General features: G+C 38.9%; 1 protein-coding gene and 1 long non-coding RNA gene across 3 annotated transcripts in view; one reads left to right on the top strand and one right to left on the bottom strand.

Annotated features, from left to right (window-relative positions):
- Positions 1-24,921, bottom strand: part of bmpr1ab (bone morphogenetic protein receptor, type IAb) — a 38,463-nt gene that overhangs the window by 9,702 nt on the left and 3,840 nt on the right. The window contains exons 2-3 of the mRNA XM_067429478.1: positions 15,203-15,316; positions 6,695-6,937 (exon numbers count right to left, since the gene is read on the bottom strand). Coding sequence (XP_067285579.1) covers positions 6,695-6,767 — 73 coding nt within the window. The 5' untranslated portion in view covers positions 6,768-6,937; positions 15,203-15,316. The remainder of the gene's footprint in view (positions 1-6,694; positions 6,938-15,202; positions 15,317-24,921) is intronic.
- On the top strand, positions 4,570-15,196 carry LOC137055636 (uncharacterized). Of its 2 annotated transcripts, none has more exons than XR_010900038.1 (4): positions 4,570-4,856; positions 7,372-7,667; positions 12,020-12,234; positions 13,100-15,196. It is a non-coding gene; the product is annotated as an uncharacterized lncRNA (long non-coding RNA). The 2 variants fall into 2 exon arrangements; XR_010900039.1 differs by lacking the exon at positions 4,570-4,856 and adding an exon at positions 6,951-7,244.

A 24,921-nucleotide genomic window follows, 5' to 3' on the forward strand; every position in this document is an offset into this window, starting at 1 on the left:
CATGGCTCCCTCCATTTGGGAAAAATGCAAAATACACGGCGAAAGCATTTGATGTAATATCTTTGATCACTTTGCAGTTTAGTCCAGGCGCCGTTGCTGTCACACAGGGCCCAGTGTGATAATGGAGGTGGAAACCGGTAACATAAACATGGCGGAATAGAGACAGGAAAAAGAAAGAAAGAAAATATTCCTCTGAAATCCCTGCTCTCAGCAAGAGGCCAGTAAATTGAAGGAATGTGAATGGTGTAGTCAGAAACACAGGCTGCTTTTAAGAGCAACTGTAAAAGGCAGGCTAATCTGTTATGATGTGTTGAGCCCTACACGTCCTAACAGCTACAATGCGCAGATAAGCGCAAGCTAAATTCCCGCAACCACAACAGCGGCACACAAACAACCGCAGGGCTCAGGAATGTTATCTGAGCTGAAACACATAAAACAGGTTTTGAGCCAGAAGGTTTACTAAATCAGAGCAGATGGGACTTGTTGCACTATCTCCTCTGAAGTACCTCTGAGGCACCAAATGATTCATTGACATTACGAAGCCACTGAATACATTTGCTCTTTCCCCCTCTCTGCGTTTTTCCTTGGCGAGGAGAGAAGGATCTACAGAGCATCGCCGTGCTCCTACATGTGTGCTTGATTGTGGCTCGCCGTCACCGTGGAGTCTGAGGTCTGGCAGTACTCAGGCAGTAATGAGTCCTGCTGACCGCATTCTCCCAGCCTGTAGGCAGCTCAGCTCAGACTCCAGCGCCAGCCTCTTAAAGACACACTTCGGCTCCATTTTCCATACAGTTGTCCCAAACATATACACAGGACTCTACAGTTACACGTTTAATCAGTGTAGGTGCTGTGGAGCACGCTTACGATCCCCAAGCAACAGGTGAAGCCAATCAGCAATCTCACAGTGTAGATGGGTAAAGCAGCTTGTAGTTTATCACAGTGGCCCCCCAAATGTATTTGTACTCTTTATGCCTACTACAGACTGTGTGATTTTTTTAGCAATCCTGTAAGATCATTACTAAATCACACAAACGTGGTTACAACATGTACGTAGATTGTGGGATGATGATACCTATTGAATTGTAGGCTATGGCGCAAGTTAATATAGAAGAATTAAGCGTCATCAGCACGTGCTAGAGGTAAACAAATAGAACAAGATACCGGGCATAAGGCACACTTAAAAACATCTGACTGGCATTGCATGTAATATGAAACCAAGTGGCATGTAGTTGTATTTCACCCAATGACAATGAAAGTCAGAGGAAACCAATGTTATGATCCCACTGACTTTTATTATATAGACAGAAACAGCTTAAATATTCTTCAAAATATCTTCTTTTGTGGTCTCAAGGTCATTTGTCATGGATGTTCCAGTCAGTTTCCCTCGTTCAAAAAGGCATCGTAACAGAATATCCACCGGTGTAGTCCATCACATTAACTATTCCACATAACTTGACAACCAGAAAGTGGAAGATGTTTGGCTGTTGGTCTTTTTGAATAATAATAATAATAATGTTTTGACTAAAAAGTGTGCTATACATCTTTAAAATAAAGGCCACTTGTTTTGATTTCTATAAAATGCAATGACTTTTTTAGAATATGGAAGTGTCCACATACTTTTTAGGGACCACTATATTGTGACATTGTTCTGCTTGAAGACTTTGTCTGCGTAAGATGAGGCAGTAGCTGAATCTTTAACTCTAGGGTAAACATCTGTGGTTTGACCCTATTAAAAGAAAGGGTAGAGTAGGCAGCTCAGAGTCGCTATTGTAGCTGTAATAGGAAGCTGGTCAAGAGGTGAGCAGAGAATATGAATGCTTCCCACACCTTGATGAACAGTCTATGCTAGCTGCTTCTGGTTTCTGTAAAGGACAAAAGTGTCAGAAAAATTGCAAAGAAGCTGAATATTTCAATAGTATATAAAGTACAGCCCCAAAAGAAGCACACTTTGTGGAGAAATGACAAACCCATGTGTTCTCAGTGTTGTAGCTATTATTTCACAGCACTGCAGTAAGACTTAACAGGAAATGATGCAACGAGCCAGCCAAGTCTCTACGAGGGCGTTTGGCTCACAAGCCTATAATCAAGACACTAGTCTTCATGACAGTCTAACAGTGTCTACAGCAGAAACGTAGGAGAGGGTAAATAAAAACACAAAAATCCTCCAAGATGTCCTTGTTCCAAAATACATCACTGGGTATCCATTAGACACATCAAAATAACATGTGAATCATGTCTCCTTGAGGGATGACATGTAGGAGGTTTGCCCTTCTGTGAGAGGCTTAAATATTAGAGACAACTATTTAATTCCTACACCGGTTATTCATTCAAATATGTACAAGTTAACAAAAAAAAGTAACCAAACAATGAGAATGAGGAAAGGCCAGGCTGTAGGTTGTGGGCTGGCAGGAACGACTTAAGCTTTAAGTGGCCGTTAACCTGAACCTGCCATTATTATTTATTTACTTTAATCTCTTTAATAACGATCATTATAATTATCACATGGGCTCCCATTTCAGGGCCAAATCCCCCAACACGTAATAATCCAGCACTATTTGAACACAAGCTTGTTAAAAATGGAATGAGGGGAAGAAAAAAAAGGGAACATGTGGAAAACAACGGCCTGCCTGACACAGACCAATAAAGTTGGCTGCCTTTATGAAAGTAAAGCTCTAATGGGCTTGGAGACACCTCTAGAGCCAAGTACCCAACAGCAAGCTGTAAAAGTGAGAGTTCAGACCGCCTTTAACAGGCCCCTACACCGCACCGCTGAACATATGCTCGCTATATGTACGCACGTCGGCGTAGAGAAGCTCGGCATAGTACTATTCAAACGCTTCAGACCCTGTGGTCTACAAAAACAAGGAAAGGCAGAGTCACGCACACCATCACAGGCCTTCATTGTCAGACAGTAATGATTATTTCCTGGAGAGCAGCACGCATTTGGCATATTTAGCTCGCAACCTGTCAGACAGCGTAATACAGGAAATAGTTAAAGTGTCAGGGAAACTCACAGCACCGACAATAGACTCAACAAGCTTCCTGTAGTAGGGGCCGGGCGGGCAGCCCAACGTGGTAGAGAAGTGCAGGATAGGAAACGAGGGCACAAGGACACTGAAGCATGTGATTTATTCAAAACTAATATTAATAAGCATGTTGTGGTCATCAATCAATAAATGGACAAAAGTAAAATAAAAAAAGTACATTTGAGATTTGTATTTAATAAATTCATGATTAAAAGATCCTGGGGAACGATCCATTGGGGAAAAAACTAAACTACAGATACAAAACAATTCTACTGGTGAGCTCAATATTACCACAATATCTGCGAATTTACTGTATAAATACAAATCCTCAATTTGATTGTTATATTTCAGCCTACTTGGGTTTCCTTACAGTCGAGTAACTAGATCTTCCTGCTGCCAGTTTTCCTGTCCTATGAGGCTCAACCTGTAAGTGCTCAACCTCACCTTCTCTACTGAAGGTAGAAAATTCCATAGTTCATTTATTAGCTCCAGGATTGAAAGCCTGTGTTAAATGTGTTGAATGACATGACATTTCTCAGAAGAGCATGCCGCCATATGCAGTTAGGAGAGATTATTCTGTGTCGACGTTGACCTGCCCTCAGATCAGCTTTCACAAAGAAGTGGGGAAAAATAACAAAACATGCTCAGCTGCATTCATCTGCAGTTCAGCTCTCTCCCTGTCTTGCTCTCATTGGCACTCCAGTCTCCCTTACCATTTAACAGGAACCTTTGCAATGACCGAGGGTAGTTACCCTTTGTTTTAAAGGCTCTGGTTGACTTTACGAGTGAGAGAAATTGCTGCCAGCAGCCAGCACCCATTTCTTCTTTTGTTTCTTTACAGGGAGGGGCACAGCTGAAGGAAGAATATATTTAAAGAGCCTAACAAGCAGACAGTGACCACTCTAAACAATTGTAAGGTTAAAACTGTGTCAGTGCAGTGAAAAAAAAGAAACGTTTTAAACTGTTGTACCAAACAACTGGAAAATGCATTCCCACCCCAGAGAATTTGATTTGCCTTGGTAATTTCCTTTTGTATACAATATTACGAGTTTATCTCTAAAAGGAGGTAACGGGGTTGTGAGCTTTGACATAGTAATTTAAACTTCTTAATCTCTATCGATCAGTTTTTTTCCTAACAGACTCCGCAGGGGCGTAACTCTAATTCTTAATAGCAGGAAAAGCTCTCTCCCATGGCTTTCATGTTGCCAAGAATAGACACTGTTTATGACTCCAAGATATCATTCCCTGAAATAGAAATACACTTAGAAAAATAAACTTCAAGGAACTAAACAGAAACAGATAGTAAGAATTCATGACATCAGTGGGCAACTCTGAGATACTCATAAAGCAGATGTAAACAATGAATCTACTGTTTTTAAGCCACAAGGGTGGACTACTGCAAAATTGCTGAGTGTTGTTTTGTAGCCTGGAAAACTTGTTGACTGCATAACAAAATATTACATAACAAAGTGTACTTTGACTCATAGCTAGGCTCACAGTGCCCACAAACATACACAGAACGTGGCACAGTTCTCAACAGAACTGCACCCGTCAGCAATTAAGTTTTGCACATCACCAACATCTTTATTTATTGAATATTTTGGCTGACTTGTAAAGTAGCATGCCTTTAGTAGCATGTTGTTGCCATGTTAAAGAACCTATTTTTAATGCTGTTTCTGAATGTTATAACCACCAACGTTTATCTGTGTGCTGTACAATTTATGGAGGACAGCTTTCAGAACCTAAGAAAGTACAGTGCCGGCTACGCACAAAAGCTTCTTCTGAAAGACAGAGCAGTTCCCTTTTTATCAGTTGTTTATGGATCAACCTGTAAGTATCTTTTGTTATTTTTTGTTGTTTTCTTTACTATTAACAGATTCAATTATAAGTTTTATGTAGTTGCTACAATGTAAACAAAGCAGATGGGCTCTGCTAGCTTGCTAGCTAACATTACAGTGTTTATGTAGTGTTTAGTTATGGGTCTTTCGCTTTTGTAAGACTGATCCTTAGGACCTTTCTGTATGTCCTGTAAAATCCGTGCTCCTTCTGAATCAGGCTCAAATAGCCATTTCAAAATGCCATTGTTAATATTTTACACCTGAGAAGATTTAACTCGTTGCTAGGGTAAGGGGTGTGACATTTCCGGAACACGGTAAAAGCAGTTCGCCAATCACAACACACTGGGCCAGCTAACTAATCAGAACACATTTGGATTTTCAGAAGATGGGGATTCATCAAAACAGGAACTAAACAGAGTATGTGTGGCAAACTAGGGAAGAGAGGTGTAATTATTCCACATTTGGAATAATGTAAAATGTGATAAAAAAAAAAAAAAAAATTAACAGTTAAGCATTAAAGACTTTGCAGAATGGCATTATATGTATAATATTATACATTGTAATATTTCATTTCAATATTACTATTTTACTGTATTTTAAATGCAACCTTGTGGAGCATAAGCGACTTCTTTCAAAATCTTTTTTTTAAAAATCTTATCGAGCCAAACTTTGGCTTCGAGCCAAAAGTGCAATTTATTGTTTACAATAAATGTACAATATAATTATTGTAATTTTCCCCTTATTTGATCATTTAGCAACCTAATATATCAATTAAAAACCAATTTTGTATATACCCCAATTTTGAAAAAATTCTAAATAAAAGAAAAAAATCTCCATGGACCATAGCAAGTTTTTTTTTCATTTTTATTTTAGCTTTGCTCAAACACTTCAACTCTAATTCCATTCACACTATTGCTTCATTAGCACACTAATGTAACCCCCTAAAGGAAAAACAGCATTCACTTAAAATACATATTGCACATTTACACCCTTTTCACCCATTCCTCTCCTTAACATATAAAAACACTCACAATTTCAAACCAATCACCCATACCATTATTTCTATGCACAGCCAAATGTGACCCCAATGGCCTCTCCACACACCCAACGATGTGTATTCTCAATTACAATCATTGTTGAGTGAATGAATTAACTACCTAAAGACTATATGAATGCCACACAACAATGCCTAACAGGGGCCATTACATTCTGATAATGCGAGACATTTGAGAGAAAAGACGTGTGCAGTCACTCATGTCTGAATTTACCTGAAATGGAAACAAAGTCTCCATTACTACCGACCCATATGAGAGAAGATCAGAAGGGCATCAAATCAATAAAATTAAATAATGTAACTCAGATGAATATCTTGGCAGATAGTGTTTGTTTGCTAATGCATCGCAAATGTGAAGAGACAGATTTTGTGCTTTCGGGGCCTGATGAGAATAAAAGCTAGGCCATTATCCTGCTATGTTTTTAAAGGCCACCATCCATTAAAACAGGCAGTGAGGCTTCTGCAAACACTGGGTATCATCCAAATACGACGAAATCAATTCTCCTGCTGCTTTAGTCTGGTTTGTATTATAAATTGCTGCTGCATTTCTATTGTGCATCCAGATGAAACAAAACAGACGACTCTTTCAGTCATCTCCAGTTTTCGCCTTCTTCCCTCACTCAAACGAATCCAAACAAAAACACATTTTTGTTTGCTATAGGGGTTTGTGACTCAAAACAGACACTCTGCATCTACTTCCAATTATTTCTATGGTCCAGTGAGAAGGAAGCAATGGTCAAGTGTAGACACACTATACAATAATCAAACTGTCTTACCCTCAGTTGGCAGCGAGAGAAGGACGACAGCTCCCAAAATGGCAAATACGACGACCATGGAGGTGCTTTTCATGATGTTGGCTTAGATGCAAAAGCTGTATGGCTGTCTTGGATGTGCTGTACTCTGCCACTTTTCAGACAATGAAGTGACCAATTAGCGATGAATGCGAGTAGATTGAGGAAGAGTATGCAAGCTTGACGAAGACTTCAAGGCCTCTTTAAAGCCTCTTCTTGTTTAAGACCCTGTAATGAAGAGAGAAGAACATTTATTAATATTTCAGATCCATCATTTTGACGTTTCCTTCCTCACTGCCAGAAAGCAAGCAAGCAAGAGAAGACCAGGGTGATATTCAAATTCCTTTGCACTTCCATCTTGGCACCATGACTTGTGAGAGCATGACCCCTGACCCTGTATGAAAGCGGAGATGTGGAATGGCGGCTCTCAAGTCTGGAAGGCTGCTTAAAGGGATAGTTCACCCCAAAAAATAAATTTCTGTCAACATTTACTCACCCTCATTTTGTTCAAAACCTTTCTTCTGTGGAATATAAAGTAAGTAAATCACAGCATAACACATTTTTTGGGGGGGTAAACTATCCCTTTAAGGAGTGTCCCGTTCAAATGGTGGGTGTTGGGTTCTGTCCAGCGTTAATAACATAATGTGTCTGCTCTCTTTTAGATTCTGCTTGTCTCGATGCAATTAGTGGCTCCCAGAGACTCTGCGGGACTGGGGGCCTGAATTAACAGGCACAGAGAGGGGGCCGGTGTCTGTCACTTTTCATTTGGCCGAGGGGGACAAAGAGCCCCGACCTGCGCCCTACTTTTCACACTTCCCTGACTCCTGGGTAATGGGGAAACAAAAGGCGGGGCTCCTCTGGATCACAGGGACCCCGTAAGAAAGACCGATAAGAAAGACCGAATCCCTCTCCACACAGGACCACAGCGAAAGGGATGGAGAGACACAACCTTCAACAGGTTAACAACTTAAACCATTTCTGGTAAAAACCAAACAAACCCAAAAGGTTGTTCACAGGCAGTACAATTAACAATGTACACAATGTTTCCTCGCAAACAAGGAAAAAAACAGTGACACAAAAATAAACAATTCTTTATCAATATAATAATAGTTACTATAATTATTATACCAGACGGGAACCGTCAGGACCTTCTTGGCCCTAAGAGATGGCTTAAATCATTGTAAAATAGGTCATATTTACATAAATAAATAAAAGTTAAAAAACTTTTGTAATGAAAATTCCTAAATTGACAATAACCATCTAAATCGTTTTGAGCAAAAACCCATAAAGTCTGCCTATTCAGTTTGTGTTATGTACATGCCCATTTTTCCCCATATTAGAATTTTTCCACAAAACACTTTAGCAAGTCAATGAGAGACTAATTTCAAATGACAGGAAAACTGACCAATCCTATCGTCTCTCCAAATGAGTTGGGCTTATTATTGCTGAGTTAATGCTAGCGCTATTCGCTATGGGAAACTCAAATAATGTTACTGAGGAGGACATAGTTGTTAATTTATTTTCCACAGCATTTTCAAGATAATCTTTTTAAGAAAAATTTGAATTAATCGGCAAAGGAAAACCTTCACCCGAGCTTACTTTGGTGTAGAAAGCCAAAGCTTTTGAAAGCATTTCAACGTGTGTCCGTCTAAGGAGATTCCAAAAATCACTGTCTATAATGATGAAGTGTCTGTCGCTAATTTGCTTCGGTAAAGTAGCCTACTGTCATCTGTCGGCTTACAATTTTGTTGGTTTTGTGCATGCAATGTTTTGTGTCACAGCCAGTGTCACCACATGTTAAAGCATTTTGTTCTGTGCTGATTTCTTGTTGCATTTCTTGCCAAAGGTAACCTATGCCTTACTAAAGATAAGAAGGGGGCAAGTTAGGCTAAGTTTACTTTTTTGCTGTGTCAATATGCTGGAATTTATTTCCCAAGAAGTACAGTTTCTATTAATGGATGCATCTTCAGATATTCAGCTTATAATCTTTTCCAAATAAACTGTTTTTTATATCTTAGCTTAGTGAATATTCAGTAGGATAAGCAGTAGGATACCATATTCATCCGCAGTCACACAGACCAAAGTGCAACCAAAACAATGTTCACGAAATGCATGCATTTAGCTAGAGGGCCAAAAGTTACACAGTGTACCTTCAAAGCCTGTAAATAACCAGAATCACTTTGTAGTTTAGCCTTAGGAGAGATAAAAGCCAAAGACTGGTAAAAGCATGCCAGGACTAGTGAGTGCGGAAAGCTTCAGGGCCTGAGGACAGGAAGTGTGCTGACAGAGAAAGAACAATCCTATCATGAGGCCCCTGACACCTCACCACAGCCACACAAATATTATTACATGAAGTAAAAAAAAAGAAAAAGAAAGATGCCATATTCCAGAAATGATTGAAATGATTTCCAATCCAAATCGCATAAAGAAACGGTTTGGCAAATCAATTTGCTCTAGTCAAGAATTACTTCCAATGTGGTAGTACAATAACAGAGTTTGAAAACTGGCACAAAGTGAATCTCTGCAGCAGATGGACCACTATTAAATCAGATGGCAAAGATGCCATAGAATTGTGCCGCTAAATTGCATAATTTATAGTCTCACAGAGCCTTCTTTCAGAGGAAAGCGCCTCATTAATTTCCTTTGAATGGATGAAAGACCAGAGAGATGGGGGTAAAGGTAAAGCAACTGTAGCCACCATATAGAATGACCACACCTTATAGCAAATCACTGAGGCATGGCGTGTGGTTTCTGGGAAGGCATTCCCACAGTCGTCAATCATATGATGCTTGAAAGGGAAGTCACTGCGGAGACAGAAATCTGAGGAAGAACAGAGCTAGCTGTGTCACTTGTTTCCCTAAAGATAATGCTGCTTTGACAGGGCCTTTGAATATCTTTGTTTTTTCAGCTAAGTCCATTTCACAGCATAAAAGGACATCCGCAAGACGCCAAACATCCCCTTTCAGACAGGTTATGGAAAGGCAGGTGAGAAGAACAACTAAAGGGATCACCCAAAATCCTGTTAAGTACGGTCTAGATCGATGCATGCACACTGAAGAAATGCATTCAACTGCATTCTTTACGCGAAAAAAAAAAAACGCAGAACAAAAGGACAGAAAAGAACAAAATTCAGAAATTAGGAATGCATCAATATTAGAATCAAGCAAATAATTATTTAATGATAACTATTTTCATGTTATGGCTTATACATTTTTAAATGGCTGATATAACAATCCTATATTATTTAATCTTTCAAATTAAAACACTAAAAACCAAACATGTTTAAATGCTACACGTGAATTTAGGCATCACTGCATTATGTGGAATTATATGAAAAAACAGCCTTACTTTTTCCATATTTTACATTTTTGCAGCACCTTTTTTCCCAGTCTGTCAGTGATGTTGTTTTGTTCCTGTCTCTATGTATGAAGCCCCTACTTCCAAAAAGCGCAATGTGCTCTGATTGGTCGTGTCAGCATGTTGTGTGTCAGTGTGCGGTGATTGGTCAACTATGTTTTTGAATTGTCACGGCTTTACCATAATCGCATTAGTTCTGGGATGGAAAGATTTATTTATTTCTTTACTTTATTTTGTGTATACTTTGGGCTTTGGGCCACTCACGTCCGATGTAGACACGGTATAACTGCATTTTTTAAAATATGGACCACTTACTCATAATTTACTAGAATTACCTATGATATAGTATAATATATAATTATTATATATTAATAATGATTTCATTTATTTAATATATAATGATTAACTATAATATATAGTATATATATATTATATAACTATAATTAACTATAATATAAATACTTTATATATATTATAATTTTATTAACATGATTTAACATTATCAAAGGAGCATTCGATGAAGGTAAAAAGAGTAACCATCGACCAATAGCGAAAGAAAAAAAACCCCTCTAATATCAGCAGACAACCAGTATGATAATGATTTATAGCGCATATGTAATCAGAATCTCTTAAAAGCATTGACAAAAGTACATCACCAAATCTGTGCTAGTAATGATGACAGTAATGCATCCATTTCTATACAGTCTTCAGAAAAACAAGTCCCACTCATCACAACACATGCAAACAACACCACAAGCATGCGTTTCACTAACGGCAACCATGCTCTCTAACTTGTAGATTGAGTGAATGTGGTATGTGGATATGTGTGCTGGCATGCGTTTCCCTGGCCCCTCCTGGGGGCCCCTCCTTGCAGGCAGCCCTGCGCCTCGCCTGCCTCTCAAGTCACGCCGACCAGCAGGGAGAGCAGACTTCCTGGCTCCACTCTCATTGTTTGCTTGGCTGCTTCTGAGGCTCATCCAAGGCTGGATTACCATAAGAATACTGAAACGTTCCTGCAGAGCACTCCCCTTCAAAACCTCCTGCTGCACTTCTACTCTCCTGTCTTCCTCCTCCTCCCCCTCTCTGTCCTCCTCTATCTATCATTCCCTGCTGGCTGCAGCTCTTCCAATATCTCAGTCACGCTCTGCTACCAGCACAGCCCTCTTACAGCCTGCCTTTAGTTTCTCTCCGCACCTACAGCCCAACTTTGGTTTGTATCTGCAGCTTATTGGATGTTGAACAACCCTCAAGAGACACAACCCTCTAATGGAAATATAAAAGGGGGTTATTGGGATATAATATGTATATTTAGATGTACAACTGACTGTATCTGACTTGATACCAAAAAAGTACAGGAGTAAAAATGAATCTTTTTGTGGGTACATCTACAAAATAGAAATCGAGTGGAAAGTGCAGATAGTTGAAAGGAAGGAAACGAGGGCGGAGGTTTGTGGCAAAAGATGTAGGGCTTTATCCAGACAGCCGTGGGTTCAAGAACACACTGATGATGGTGTGCGTGCGTAGTCTATTGAGGTCATGGTGCTCTACCAATCACCCACGTGGATCTCAATATTAATGCACCTTGGGTCCTCCTGTGCTCCATTTACGCATTTTTACTACTGAGGGTCCTGGATGAAACAAAACTATATATCAATTCATGTTGGCTGACATAAACTACCAGTCTAAAGTTTGCACACACTTATTCATTGTCTATTGTTAACTTGTTGTTGTTGTTGTTGTTGTTGTTGTTGTTGTTGTTTTAGATTTTATTGTAACAGCAAAATCATCAGAAATATACAATGTAAAAAATATATTTTAACAAAACTACTTAAAAATATTTTAAAATACAATAATAACATTGTGCAACTTATTAAAAAAAGGGAAAAATGGATTTGGTTTTCTTTTTCAGTACAAAAATGTAACAAAATCACAATCCACTTTTACTCTTCACAGGAAAAAGAGAGCAAGTCCGACTCCCATCGATCCATATGTCTAGACAAGTACTATACTACAAGCTGCGCTGAGACTAACCGCTTCCAGAGAGTCCCATTTCTCTAGACTCACTTCAACACCAGTGAGCACCCTGCTAATGCTAGCATCTTATTCCATTTCCAACACAATGACACTTTACAAAGATTTCCTCACACGGAAGACATACTTTTCTAAAAGTAAGTAAATTAGACTTGAGTGATGTTGTGTTAATGTGGCTCATATTTACTGCTGTAAACACTCTTTGTTTGGACTTACAAGCCATGGGCAGATCCTGGGAAACTTGCGCAGAGGCTGCTGTGGGTTCACAACACGGCTAGATTCATTCTAGTCTGTAATTACAACATTGAGCTGAAAATAAGGCTTTGTTTAAGCAGATGCACACGCTCTAGCACATTCCACAACCAAATGTAGCCTAGCTCTCCAGAGAGGACTTCACATCACAGAGACATATGGTAGGGTGGTCCAGTTCTGGACAACACACAAGTAGGCCCATGCTCAGTTCAACAAATCACAGATCAGCTCTGCTGGAAATTAGACAGTACTGAGCTTTGTGCACGGGCCTGGATTATATTTTTACACTACATTACAAAATATGGAGTCAGTAAGACTTTGAAAGAAAATCAATACTTTTAATTAGCCTGAACTTATTCAATTATTCAAAAGTGACAATAAATACATTATATATATATATATATATATATATATATAAAGCAGCATTAAATTATAATACTAAAAATATTACTGACCCAACATGAAATGGTAGTGTATCTATCTGTATCGTGGCAGTCATGTTGGCTATGAAGACTTGATTACTATTTCTATACACTTTTCTATTGGTTGATGACAATGACATAGCATTATTGTAGGATCTTAAAATTTCTGTTGTAAAAACACTGAATAGATTTCCAGTATGAAAAGACTTGTAGGGCTAGAAGAAAGAGCCACAAACATGTGTGGATATCTCTTAGGACTTCATTTTTCTTAATGTATTTTTTTTCCTCTCTATGATTTTTGATTCAGAAAATTGTCTTCTCTACCCAGGGATGGTCACCCGAGTTCCCTAATCTACACGTCTTGAGTGTGAAATCCTGTCTGACAGATCACAGACCACAGTGCGGACCTGTGCAAGCCAATTCCTTTTGGACACGGAGAACAAAATCCATTTTACTAAGTGGCTAGTCCCACTGTGTATAGAAACACATGTCATCCAGCAGCCAACTGAATGTGACATTGCCCCCTTCCCCAAAAAACACTAAGTGCAAATTGTTTTGAGCTGAAGGACGTTGCCCTGATGAGCAAAGCATAAAAGTGCACTTCATGCAGGGGTCTCAGATGTCTCCAATTCTCTAGGCAGGACGCTTAATGGCTGCGGCAGGAGGTTCCACTGTATCAAACAGATCGTTTTCACACTCTGCAGAGCTTGTGCTGCCAGAATGTCTATTCCTGCATGAGCTTACAAATCAAGATGTCTGCCACAAGGTGTTTAAAAGGATGCTATTTTTTTCTTTCTTATCCGCATAGATTGGAGAGACATACTATGGAAATGCTGGAGATCTTTTTTCTTATCTCTGTGGGGTGATGGTTGTTTTCAAGCGCCAAGGTTTGAGTTGTTGTTTCTAAAAAGCCATTGGGGCATGGAAAGGAAAGGAAAAGAGGTGCATTACAGAATTTCCATTTTTTTGGATAAACTACGCCTTTAAGTCAATTAACTTCTCCAATGTTTTTCAAAACACTGCAACAAAAATAGGCCAATCTGTTAAATTAGATGCCTTTCATTTTAAAACTTCATATTGAGATTACCTAATTCCAGCAGCAGGAAGGGCAGTAAAAGCATTTGTTCTTTAGTTCAAGAGTGACATCTGGACACTTTGATCCCAGATCCAATAATCAGTTAGTTTACATTCACTTTAAAAGTTTGATTTTAGTCGGAATAAAGCAATAATTAATCTTTTTAAAATGTAAACCATTTAGTCTAACTGAATTCATGACAGTCCATTTGTGTTTTGTGAAGTTACACTAGATTGTAGCTTAGCTTTGTCTAAAATGTGCACACATGTATGTATATATATGTATTTCTTCCATTATGGTTGTGCATGTTTGCAAGTTTTCCTGCTTCTGCTTTCTGCAAATGTTCACCAGCATATGAGAAATATCCCATGCCCCATCTCAACGTAACTTAGTTATACGTGTGTGGTCTGTGTGTTAATTTAAGTCAGTACAAGAACAGATTTGACTGAGCAATCGTATGGGAATCTCAGGCAGTGCAAGTGCAGTTTATGAATGCAAAATTGTACGGCAACAGGGTAGTGTGTTTGCCCAGAAACCACAGTAACGAAGAGGCTGGAGGAACGCGCTGGAAATCTTTGGAGCTGCCCACAGGCGAAGGCCCTGTTTAAAGTCTGGCAGATCACACAGCCTCGTTCAGCTCCACATCCTTTGCAAACATGTGGCTGCAATTGAGTGGAACAGCCCCTCCCTCCAGCCATCCATCCATCCCAGCAGCCCCATGTAAACATCCCAGGTCCATACGACTCACTACATCACAGACTGATTGACCCATGCCTCAGAGCGACATCTAAATTTGCACTATAGTCTAATCAAAAGTAAAGCCCTTAAGTACCTGAGAAAATCCCAACAGTGATCCAGTCGATGTGGCGGTATGGAGTTCTGCATGTAAACACGGTTCTCATATGTCGTGGGTCATTAATGCGGGGGGGGAACGGTGAAGGTGGGCTGCAGGGCGAATCTGGTCTCTGACAGACCAATCAAGCGCCAATAATTATGAGACAGGAAACCCGCTGATTGTGTAGGTCTGTCTCTGTCTCTGTCTCAGGGATGGGGTTAAGGGTTAATCTCTGGGCTTCGGTAATCAAGGTTGTTGTACGCTCCTTCTCTCCCTACAAAAATACAGCCAAAGGTGGAGGAAGTAATGAAAAACTGCAGCATTTACTAATGTAGTTGGCTCTGGGGTGAGTCTTTGAAAAAGAGGTAACACTCTGGCGCTCCAAACATTTACCGGCAGTTTAATAGAAACAAAGGCTTCTGTGAAATACGACAGACCCTGAATTACAAAAGAGAAAAAGTATAAAAAAGTAAAGGGGAGCATCATACAACAATCTGCAACAGGAAGCAGCAGGTTCTTACCTCACAGGGTAGCAAGTGTGGAAGTACATGATGATCCGGGGTACTCATGAGTGTCTGTCTGGAGCTGTATCTCAAGGTAAAGCCACAATCTCCTGTGAAACACCTTTGTAGTACCTAAAAAGACATGGAGAGCAAAAAGGATGATTAAACAATCTGGTGAACGACTAAGAGCCTGTTTACACCTGTACTTTATGCATTTTTACTGATATGCTAGCTATCTGGTTTGTTAAAACGGTTAAATTTACACTTGGCCACACAAATGAGTCTCTGCAAAATGAATATTAATCCAATCTTCAAATCACGTCAACGAAAGTAACAGATATCAGCTCATTTCTCTCTCTGCAATAAGAGAGAGTGGCATTAGCACTGGTGAGATAATTTATTCTCACTACTTTTAATGAAGATGGTTGTATGTGAGTGTGTTGAGCTTCAGGATACGACGTTGAACATTCAGTTTCATTTGCATCAGTTTGCATGTCGGCTTGATGAAGAGCATCTGGGCCACATCTATGACAATGTGTGTTGCAGTAGCGCTTTCATATCTGGATACTGGCTAACATGATCTTACTCCATTTTGGAAGGAGTAAAATTGACATGTGACTAACAACCAGACGCCTTTACACTTGTCCAATTTTGTCCAGAATGTGTCTTGAACAACCACCTGAAGTGAGTGACCGGATTTAAATTGGATTTAAGTCTCGAAAGAGTCTCAGAAGGCATTTGCACCTGGTTTTTCCATGATCGGATAACTATAAGATCAGAGTAAACACCAAGTGTAATACATAGGTCCTAGGAGGAAAGATTACATTTATAAGATTACTACCATTATAGGCCACTACTGCATAAAACACAACCAAACAACAATCTTATTTTTTCATAAAGAGTTTTAGCAGCACTTGTGACTTCAGAGATAAAAAGCAAACTGCCATGACGCTTCTGGATAAAGAAGGAAAGTTGTTTCTTTTTCAGATTCAACATCACTATTGGAAACAATTTCTCAACACTAAGGTCAGAAAAGAAATTAGAGCTGCAGAATTCCATGTTTGTGTCTCTTACACTTTTGTAACATTTATGTAGATTTATCACAACAACAAAAAACGATCTCCTATAAAGTGCATTAGCATCATCTCGTTGCATCACAAAAAAAATACATTGGTGGCATATGGATTACTTTTGTGATGGATGGATGAACTTCTTTGGCTTCAAAATCAGGACCAAAGCAAAAAAGGAAAAATTGTGCGCACATCCAGTGAAACTTTTGCAGGTGCTAGATTCAATAAAGCATGAATCAAAGTAAACAAAAAATCTGCACACTGCTGTTTGCTGCTCCCACAAATTTATTAAAAAGGACAATATTTCGACCCAAAAGGTCTTCATCAGGCAAACAACAAGCACAAATACGTATCATTTATATCTGTGTGAACCATCACACCTGGCCTCATTAATGAACCAATTACCCAATCAGACAATAGTGTCAACAACAACTAAAAAAAGGGAGATAATAACAATACAAAAAGAAAATGTATAATACAACTAGGGCTGGACAATAATTCAATATCAATATATATCGCGATATAATTTTTTTCAATAACGGTGATATGATTTTTAAACACATTTCCGATATTTCGATATGACTGACGTTCAGGGCGCAGCCATCAGAAAGAGCAGAACACGATTGGCTTCTTGCGTGATGACGTACACCACGGACACGCTGCACGCAGCCAGTGCTCAGCAGCAGTAGTAGGCTGATAGATCCGTGGAAGTGGTTCGGCTATCTAAAGCTCTATTCGCATGGGATTAGTATTATCTAGACCTCTGTGATTTAGAAATGACTCCCCACATCTGAGTTTTGCGTGGCGCATTCGCACGGGATAAGCAAAGCCTGGTATTTTACTCGAATTTACTGACTTCTCCCGGATATGATGTCAAGACTTCGTTAGCTGTATGAAATCATAAACAGGCATCGATATCGTTTTGATTATTTTACAGTAGCCTATAAATAAATATAATTTCGTTCAGTTAGTGAACAGACGCCATAAACTGAGCTCAGACCGGCGGCAGGAATCAGATTTAATTTATCACGAGTGAGAAGCTGATATACGGCGGAAGATTCAGTTTCAAAACTAAATGTAAAAGCGCCTATTTAAACAGTCATTGTAGCCTACTATACTGTTCTGTTCTGTTTTTCATTAAGAACAGTATTGATGTTTATATTAAACACACCATTCAATCAGATTACTCCCAAATTGATTATCATTCTAAAGTGAAAGTATAATCCGCGTGGGCGCGGCTGCACAGGAATTTATAACTGTGCGCATTATGAATGCAGACTTTATTCTTCGTGAAAGATAAAGATAGAAATGCTCACAGGAAGAAAAAAAGCTTGCAAAATGATATACAATCCGCCTAATCCTGGCCAAATCACAGAGATGTCGATTCGCACGGGACTAATATTATCACAGGACCTCGGTGTTTCGCGAAATATGGGGTCATTTGCGGGGGAATTTTTACTTTACAAATTACAGACATGGCCGATTCGCACGGGTATTGATATTAAACTTCAGGTTTCAGTGTGCTGCAAAATGTGCCGGAGAGGTGGGTGTAACAATCGACATAGCTGCATCAATCTAATGTCTAACAATACGATGACAAGCGTTAAAAATAATCCATGTAGACTATTTTTATGTAAGAGGCAAGTGGCACATTTGTTTTAATACTTTCCACATTTGCACACAATGTCATGTATTAACACCAATGCATTCATTCTCGTTTAAATTACCTTTCAATGCTTGTGAAAGACGGTCAGACATGGCTTCACGATAATGTATCATTTGCTCGTGTTTAAAGCCTTGCAAAAAGCAGCGTGCACTCATCTCAAACAGAGCACAAATAGGCCACTGAATTTAGTCTTTTATTTATTTTTTGTGCATCAGTAGATAAAGGTCTATAGTTTTGCATAAAAGGAGAATATAGCGCTATGAATCGTTCTTCACTGAAATGTTAAACTTAAAAGAAAATGCTCAATAAACTGCGTCTGCGAAGTGAGAGTCTTATGTTTATTTGATGGTGATTTCACATTTCTTGTTCGTATAAAGGCTAAATACAAATAAAAGGTGAACATTAATTTATTTGTACCGTTTTTATTTCTAAAATATTATATAGTTTTATAGGAGGAGGTTTCATAGACTTGGCAAATTAATTTTTCAGAAGTTTGTATACAGATATATAGTATAGTATATACAGGTATACAGAAATCCCTTGTGGCAGTTCTTGGTAGTTTTTCTAAAGCTTTTATATAGTTCATATCGATATCGAAATTATATTGTATCGACCAAAATTAAGAAATATATCGTGATATACATTTTGGCCATATCGTCCAGCCCTAAATACAACCCAATGTAACAATCATCATGGGAACAAACAAAAAAAATCTGTCTTTTGTGCAGGACTCGGACATGATTAAAACACACTCCATAATATTGCCCCATACTAATGTATTTCTTGTGGCGCTTGATGTACATATGTACATATTTGCACATATGATGAAATGTATGAAATACAATGTAAAGAGTTAAGTCAGAGATTCCAAGAACGGGGGTATGCTGATCCCTGGATTCGAGAGGCTGCAGCATGATTTGGAAAAAAAAAAAAACGATCAAAAAGAATGCTTGTCTAGAACACTGCCGAAGTCTATACCGAAAATAGTATAATTCTTGTATAATTCAATATTCTCCGTTAAGTAAGGAATTTGCGCATATAATCCGAAAACATTGGCAAATTGTAAGCTCAGATCCTGCAATACGTCATTTTTGTAAAGAGCCTTCACGATTTGTACACAAACGAGCCCCAAATTTAAGGCAAATGGTGGTGAGAGCTGACCAAGGGTCGACACAAACAAACAATTCATTTCTAGTTCCTGATGGGAATTACATACGCATCTTAAAAACACGCATTGCAGAACATAGAAGTAATATACGCTTGAATGACCAAAAGAACCCCATTGCTGTTCATTTTAATCTTTGAAAACACAATTTGTCAACTCTTCGATATTTAGGTACAGAACAAGTAAGAATACCCAGAAGGGGTGGTGACATTAATACAATTATTCTACAGAGGGAAGCCTTTTATATACACTTATTACTCCTTCTCCAAAAGGTTTGAATGTGGAGTTTGATATGAAATGTATATATTGTATTTGTTTTAGGCATGTGCCGATTTTCGGTAATGCAATATATCACGATAATGAATATGCACGATATTGTTATCGTGGGCACTTCAAAATATCGTAAATAATCATTTATTAACAATTATTAAATTTTTTATAATGCACTCAAGAATACTTTGCCCATCAACCGTATAAATGCTCAACACCGCTATTCTGCGTCAAAGGGACACGCGCTCAGATGTAAACAAGCCCAACGTGCGTTTGCACATGACTGAACGGGTGAAAGAGACGGGCTGAATTAAGTGCCGCTCAGTGACAGCAGTAGTAGGTGTTTCTCAATGTCAAGGATGCTTCCTTGGAAGGACTGATCCTTCCAAGTCACTTCCTTCAGAGGCTAGGCGAGGCTCCTCTTTAGCATTCGGAGAACACGTAAATGGAACAGGCTAGCAAGTGCACGTCATTGCGTCATTACGTCAGTGAAAAGGTCCGTTGGCCATCAATAACGTTATGTGTATTTTTTTTAATATCAATACAGTAGTAATTTGTACCAGCATTTAAACGTTAAACTTTACTTATATTTACTACGGTTATAACAAATGTTTGGTAACGTAAATAAAAGCATTGTGGCAAGAAGCGAGGTGAGGGACCGTGAGAGCGGGCCGGTGGAGTGATAATGAGCAGCAGCTGATCGCCACCCCGGTCTCGGCTCACGGCAGTGACGGGAGTATAATTGGAGGAGCGTGGAAGACGAGAGAGGACTAGGACTGGACTTTATGTTATGGTTTGTTTATGTTTTATTATGTGTGTGCGGGCAGTCGCCCCGTGAGGGGCTTCCCGCGTTACTTTCGTTTTGTTTATTATTTATTATAAAGTTGTTGAACGTTCGCCGGTTCCTGCCTCCTTCCTTCCCATCTAAAAACCCCAACACAAGCATATTGGCCCCGTTCACGCTCCGACTCCGGGAACATCTGAAGATAGCAAAGCTGCGCGCATAGGATTGTGGGTGATTTGAGAACGCGAAGAGCACGAAGGCTACTCATACTCATATGTTTGTGCTTGTTGTTTGCCTGACGAAGACCCTTTGGGTCGAAACGTTGTCCTTTTTAATACATTTGTGGGAGCAGCAAACAGCAGTGCGCAGATTTTTTGTTTACTTTGATTAAAAATGAGGACCGCAATTCACAGCCACTATAATGCTTGGAAGAGCAATTATATTTTTTAATATAACTCTGATTGTGCTGAAAGAAGATAGTCGTATACACCTAGGATGGCTTCAGGGGGAGTAAATCATGGGATAATTTCCATTTTTGGGTGAAATAAGCAGGCCTATTTCATTTGATTTATTTATCGTTTTTTGTGATTGGTAGAAAAATCCTTAGCGTTGAGCCCTGGGATCATATTGGCCAGATTTATAAGTCACTACTGGATTGGTATAAAGGAGTAGCCCTAGAAGGTAGATAAAAATGAAAAGAAAAGTAGAATAGTCTTGAATGTTTTCATAATTTCTCATGACTTGCTTTAGGATACTTTTAGTGTCATAGTTGAACAGATGCCAAATCACAACTTATTAAGAGAACATGTTTTGCATTTTCAGCATTACTTGATGTTGGATTATTGAAAAAGAACAAAATGTAGGGTGGGGACTCGGTTCTATGCATCAGTTGTTGACTGGATTTTGAGACTTGGCCACACAAAAATAAATACAAGCTTGCCAACAATTGTAGAGGGGAGGTGTTAAACATTAGGAGGTAATAAAACATACATTGATGAATTGTTCTTGAAGGGTGCTTTCACACTGGCGGGGGCATGGTTCACATGAAAAACTGGTAATGTGAAAGCTGTGGTGCTGACCAGGGACTGCACAAGGGTACCGAACCCAAGCCTACTGTAGAATGTGGTCTGAGTTCAGTTGTATTGGAACTGTAATGCAATTCGGGCATTTGTGAAAGCATGTCGGACTTGTTTAGAAAGTTAAGTAACCTGTGCATGCATTTTAGCTGATGACGACGTCATTAGTTCAACAAAACACAAGTAAAGGGATGGCAGTGGTGATTCTTTACTTTGGATACAAGTGCAATAGAGCAACTGAATGACTTACAATCCACTGAAAGCCTTCTTCGTGTGACATGCATACTGTAAACCCAAGTTTCATTCACTTTGCTGCACAATATATTGACCAGCGTCCTGTTTCCTATTGTGTGCCGTGCATGTTTGTGATGACATACTTAATGCAAATGCACCTGGGTTCGATAGAATTAAGTTAATTGAGAAACCAACGCTATCCGCGAAACCGGGAACGATATCACTCAGACTCGGACTGCAAAAAGACTGCCCAGTGTGAAAGCCCCCTAAGTGTTGAAATGAATATCGATTAAAAAGTTTTGAAAATTACCTTGTGCAAAACCCACTTGTGCAACCTAAGATTAGTTTCACATACACGTTTAGACTAAAGTTTAAAAACTGAAAAAGTACACATTTGCAAGTGAGGTTTGATGTAGAACAAGGTGTGATATGGGCGCTTCAAGCTCCAAAAACACAGGAACTTGAGTGGAATTTATTGTCAAGAAAGTTAATGTTCGCTCAGCATGGCAAGTCACTAAATATGACACAAAGGAGATGCCAGGATTAAAGTAAACTGAGGCTGTATGGATTAGCGCCCAACATACGCAAGGCAGAAATGCTTCTTAGACAGAGTGTCACCAAGCCTCAGACATTCATATCCACACAGGTGCCAGGAGGAATTGACCCCACTGCCCTTACTGAGAAAGAGGATTACAACTTATTTCCCAAGTCCTGGAATGTTGACTTCTTCCTAAATCAGAAGCTTTAGAGATGATCTTTGAAATAAGCCTCATCAAAAATGACAGAATTAAGCTTTAGGAAAGAAGTTAGCCATTTATAATCAGAGCGGCTTGCTTATGCACATCTCCACACTCTTGGCCAGAAACATGTGACTTGATTTGTGACACTCTTTTGTTGCAGTGCTGAAAGATGAGTGACAACTGTAGGAAGTGGAAATAAACATGAAGATGCCATCATTGCTGTTAATTCCAGGGTTTAGTAAAACCAACAGGAAAGCACGAGGGTGTATAAAAAAGCAATTGGGGCTCTGAGGGGAGACTAATACGATCAAAGCGAACGATCAGCCATAGCTAATTGAAATTAAAGCCCATGAAATGAGAAGGTTAGCGTGGTTCACTGAGGCACTGTGGATGGGAACACAGATGCCTTGAGGGAGTGCTCAACTGTGCCTGCAAAGCACCCACTCATTCTTTTTTGCACTGTGGTTATAATATTCCTTAATGTTAGTTATATTTTACAAGCTCTAAAAGAGCATTCAGTCACGATTTAGCATTGTGGAAAACCAACAGCTAAGCTTTTCTGTCAGGATCTTTTGTTTACTGTCAAAGCCACAGGTTTCAAGCACAATTTCATAATACCAATTAGCAAAGAGCCAAAAAACTTTTGAAAATGGTCAAATAATCATACCAAGCCTAAATGCAAACTATGTGAACTATGTGATCAAACAACCACCAGATGTCTCAGTTTGTGCTAAAACACGAAACCAATCCATTAAGATGTGCAACTGGCAAAATATAAATGAGAAAGTGAATAATTAACCCTGGGCTCACAATAGTTGAGTAATGATGACCACCATGTAACACATCTGTTCATATTCACCATTTAGGAACTCTTACTCATTTCCTCTACAAAGCAGAGACCTATTATGGAGGAAGTCATTCAATTACAACCAGCCATTCTCCATTCATTTAGGTTATGGCTCTGAAGCAGAAAACACAATATGTACTATGAGGGCTATAGAGCTCATGGTGCTAGCTTTATCTCCTTGAATCTGCTATATAAAACAAAATTAATTAAAAATGAAAAGCACAAAAGGACACAAATGTGCAATAAACGTAACATGCTTGTCTGAATGTACTCGAGTTGTGGATTCGCTCTTCCGGTAAATGTGCAACTAAATTAAGTACAACAAATTGACAACATTCTATAACATTAGTGTTCTGTTCTCATTATAATATTATGTATTTTGCAGATTGGCACAGCACATCTTGCACTTTACTTTATTTTTATTACCAAAGTGATTTAAGGCATCACTGCATGCTTACAAAGCCATAGTTTTACATTAGTTCTCCAGTCTGAATGGGATGTTGCCTAAAGGGGAGGTCACACTGCACTTTTCATTCTATTAATTTCCATTCGGTTACTCCTATGCTCATTTTAACAATACATTTAAATATATGAAGAAAAAAAAGTGAAAGTGAAAAGTTACTTTTCCTAGAAAATATTTAGGCTTCTATATCCATTTAAACCTATATACATGCAGAAATTATATGAAGGCTGGACTTGTCTTGCTTGAGGGCCCTATGCCAATTAAATGTTTTTTATTGAGGGTTTTGTTCAGGTTCAGCAGTGCTATGAGCACAAGCAAAGTTCAGGCTGAGAGAGTCAGACTCTGGAAATGCCCCTCTTTATAGTTGTGTGGTTCTGTGCAGATGCCAAACACATCTCAGACCTGACATAATGTGCTGCAAAAATGCAGAATGCATGGTTTGGGGAGATCTTTCCATAATAAAATGTCAAATATAACTACCCATGCAAAGCAGAGGGAAATGGTCCAATACTCAAACAAAACAGTATGCAAAGAAGAACATGCAATACATTTCAGATAAACCTTACATTTTTTTAAAAAAGCATTATGGTAAGACCTATAAATGTGCTCACATGACCCAACACAGGATCCAGGGCTCGCATAAGGACTGCCCAAAAACGCTTGAGACAGTTAACGCCAGTGCTGCATTGTCACAAAAAAAGTTTTAAAACCATGCCAATATAAATATTCAAGTGCAAGAAGAAGCAAAGAGAACAGAATTTGTGTGTGCATATATACTATCATTCTTAATTTGATTATCTGTTTTTAATGTATTACTGACTTTACTGTTTATTACCATTTACTTGTCTTTAAAAATATTTTAAATGAGTTAGACTAGTATTGGTGTCATATCCTTTTTTATTGAAGGGATAGTTCACCAAAAATAAAAATTACCCCATACTTTACTCCCCCCCAAGATATTGATGCCTTTCAGACAAATACAATTGGATATATATATACAAAAATATCATGGCTCTTCCAAGCCAGACATCATAATGGCCTACATCCTATGTCATACATCACGTCAGGGGTTACTCTGTTGGCGTAAGTCGACTTGTGTAGTCCATCTGCTAGCTAGTTATTTTAGTTTGTAAAAATTGAGATATTCTTTAAAAAAAAAAAACATTGCTCTGCTTTAGAAGACCTGTATTAACCCCCTGGAGTCATTATGGATTACTTTTATGATGGACGGACAAACTTCTTTGGCTTCAAAATCAGGACCGTCATTCGCAACCAATATAATGCTCAGAAGAGCAATTATATTTTTGAATATAACGCTGACTATGCTGAAACAAAATCGTCATATACACCTAGGATGGCTTCAGGGGGAGTAAATCATGGCATAATTTCCATTTTTGAGTGAACTATACCTGTGGTCAAAAA

Source organism: Pseudorasbora parva, chromosome 21 (assembly GCF_024679245.1).
Source record: "Pseudorasbora parva isolate DD20220531a chromosome 21, ASM2467924v1, whole genome shotgun sequence".
NCBI lineage: Eukaryota > Metazoa > Chordata > Actinopteri > Cypriniformes > Gobionidae > Pseudorasbora > Pseudorasbora parva.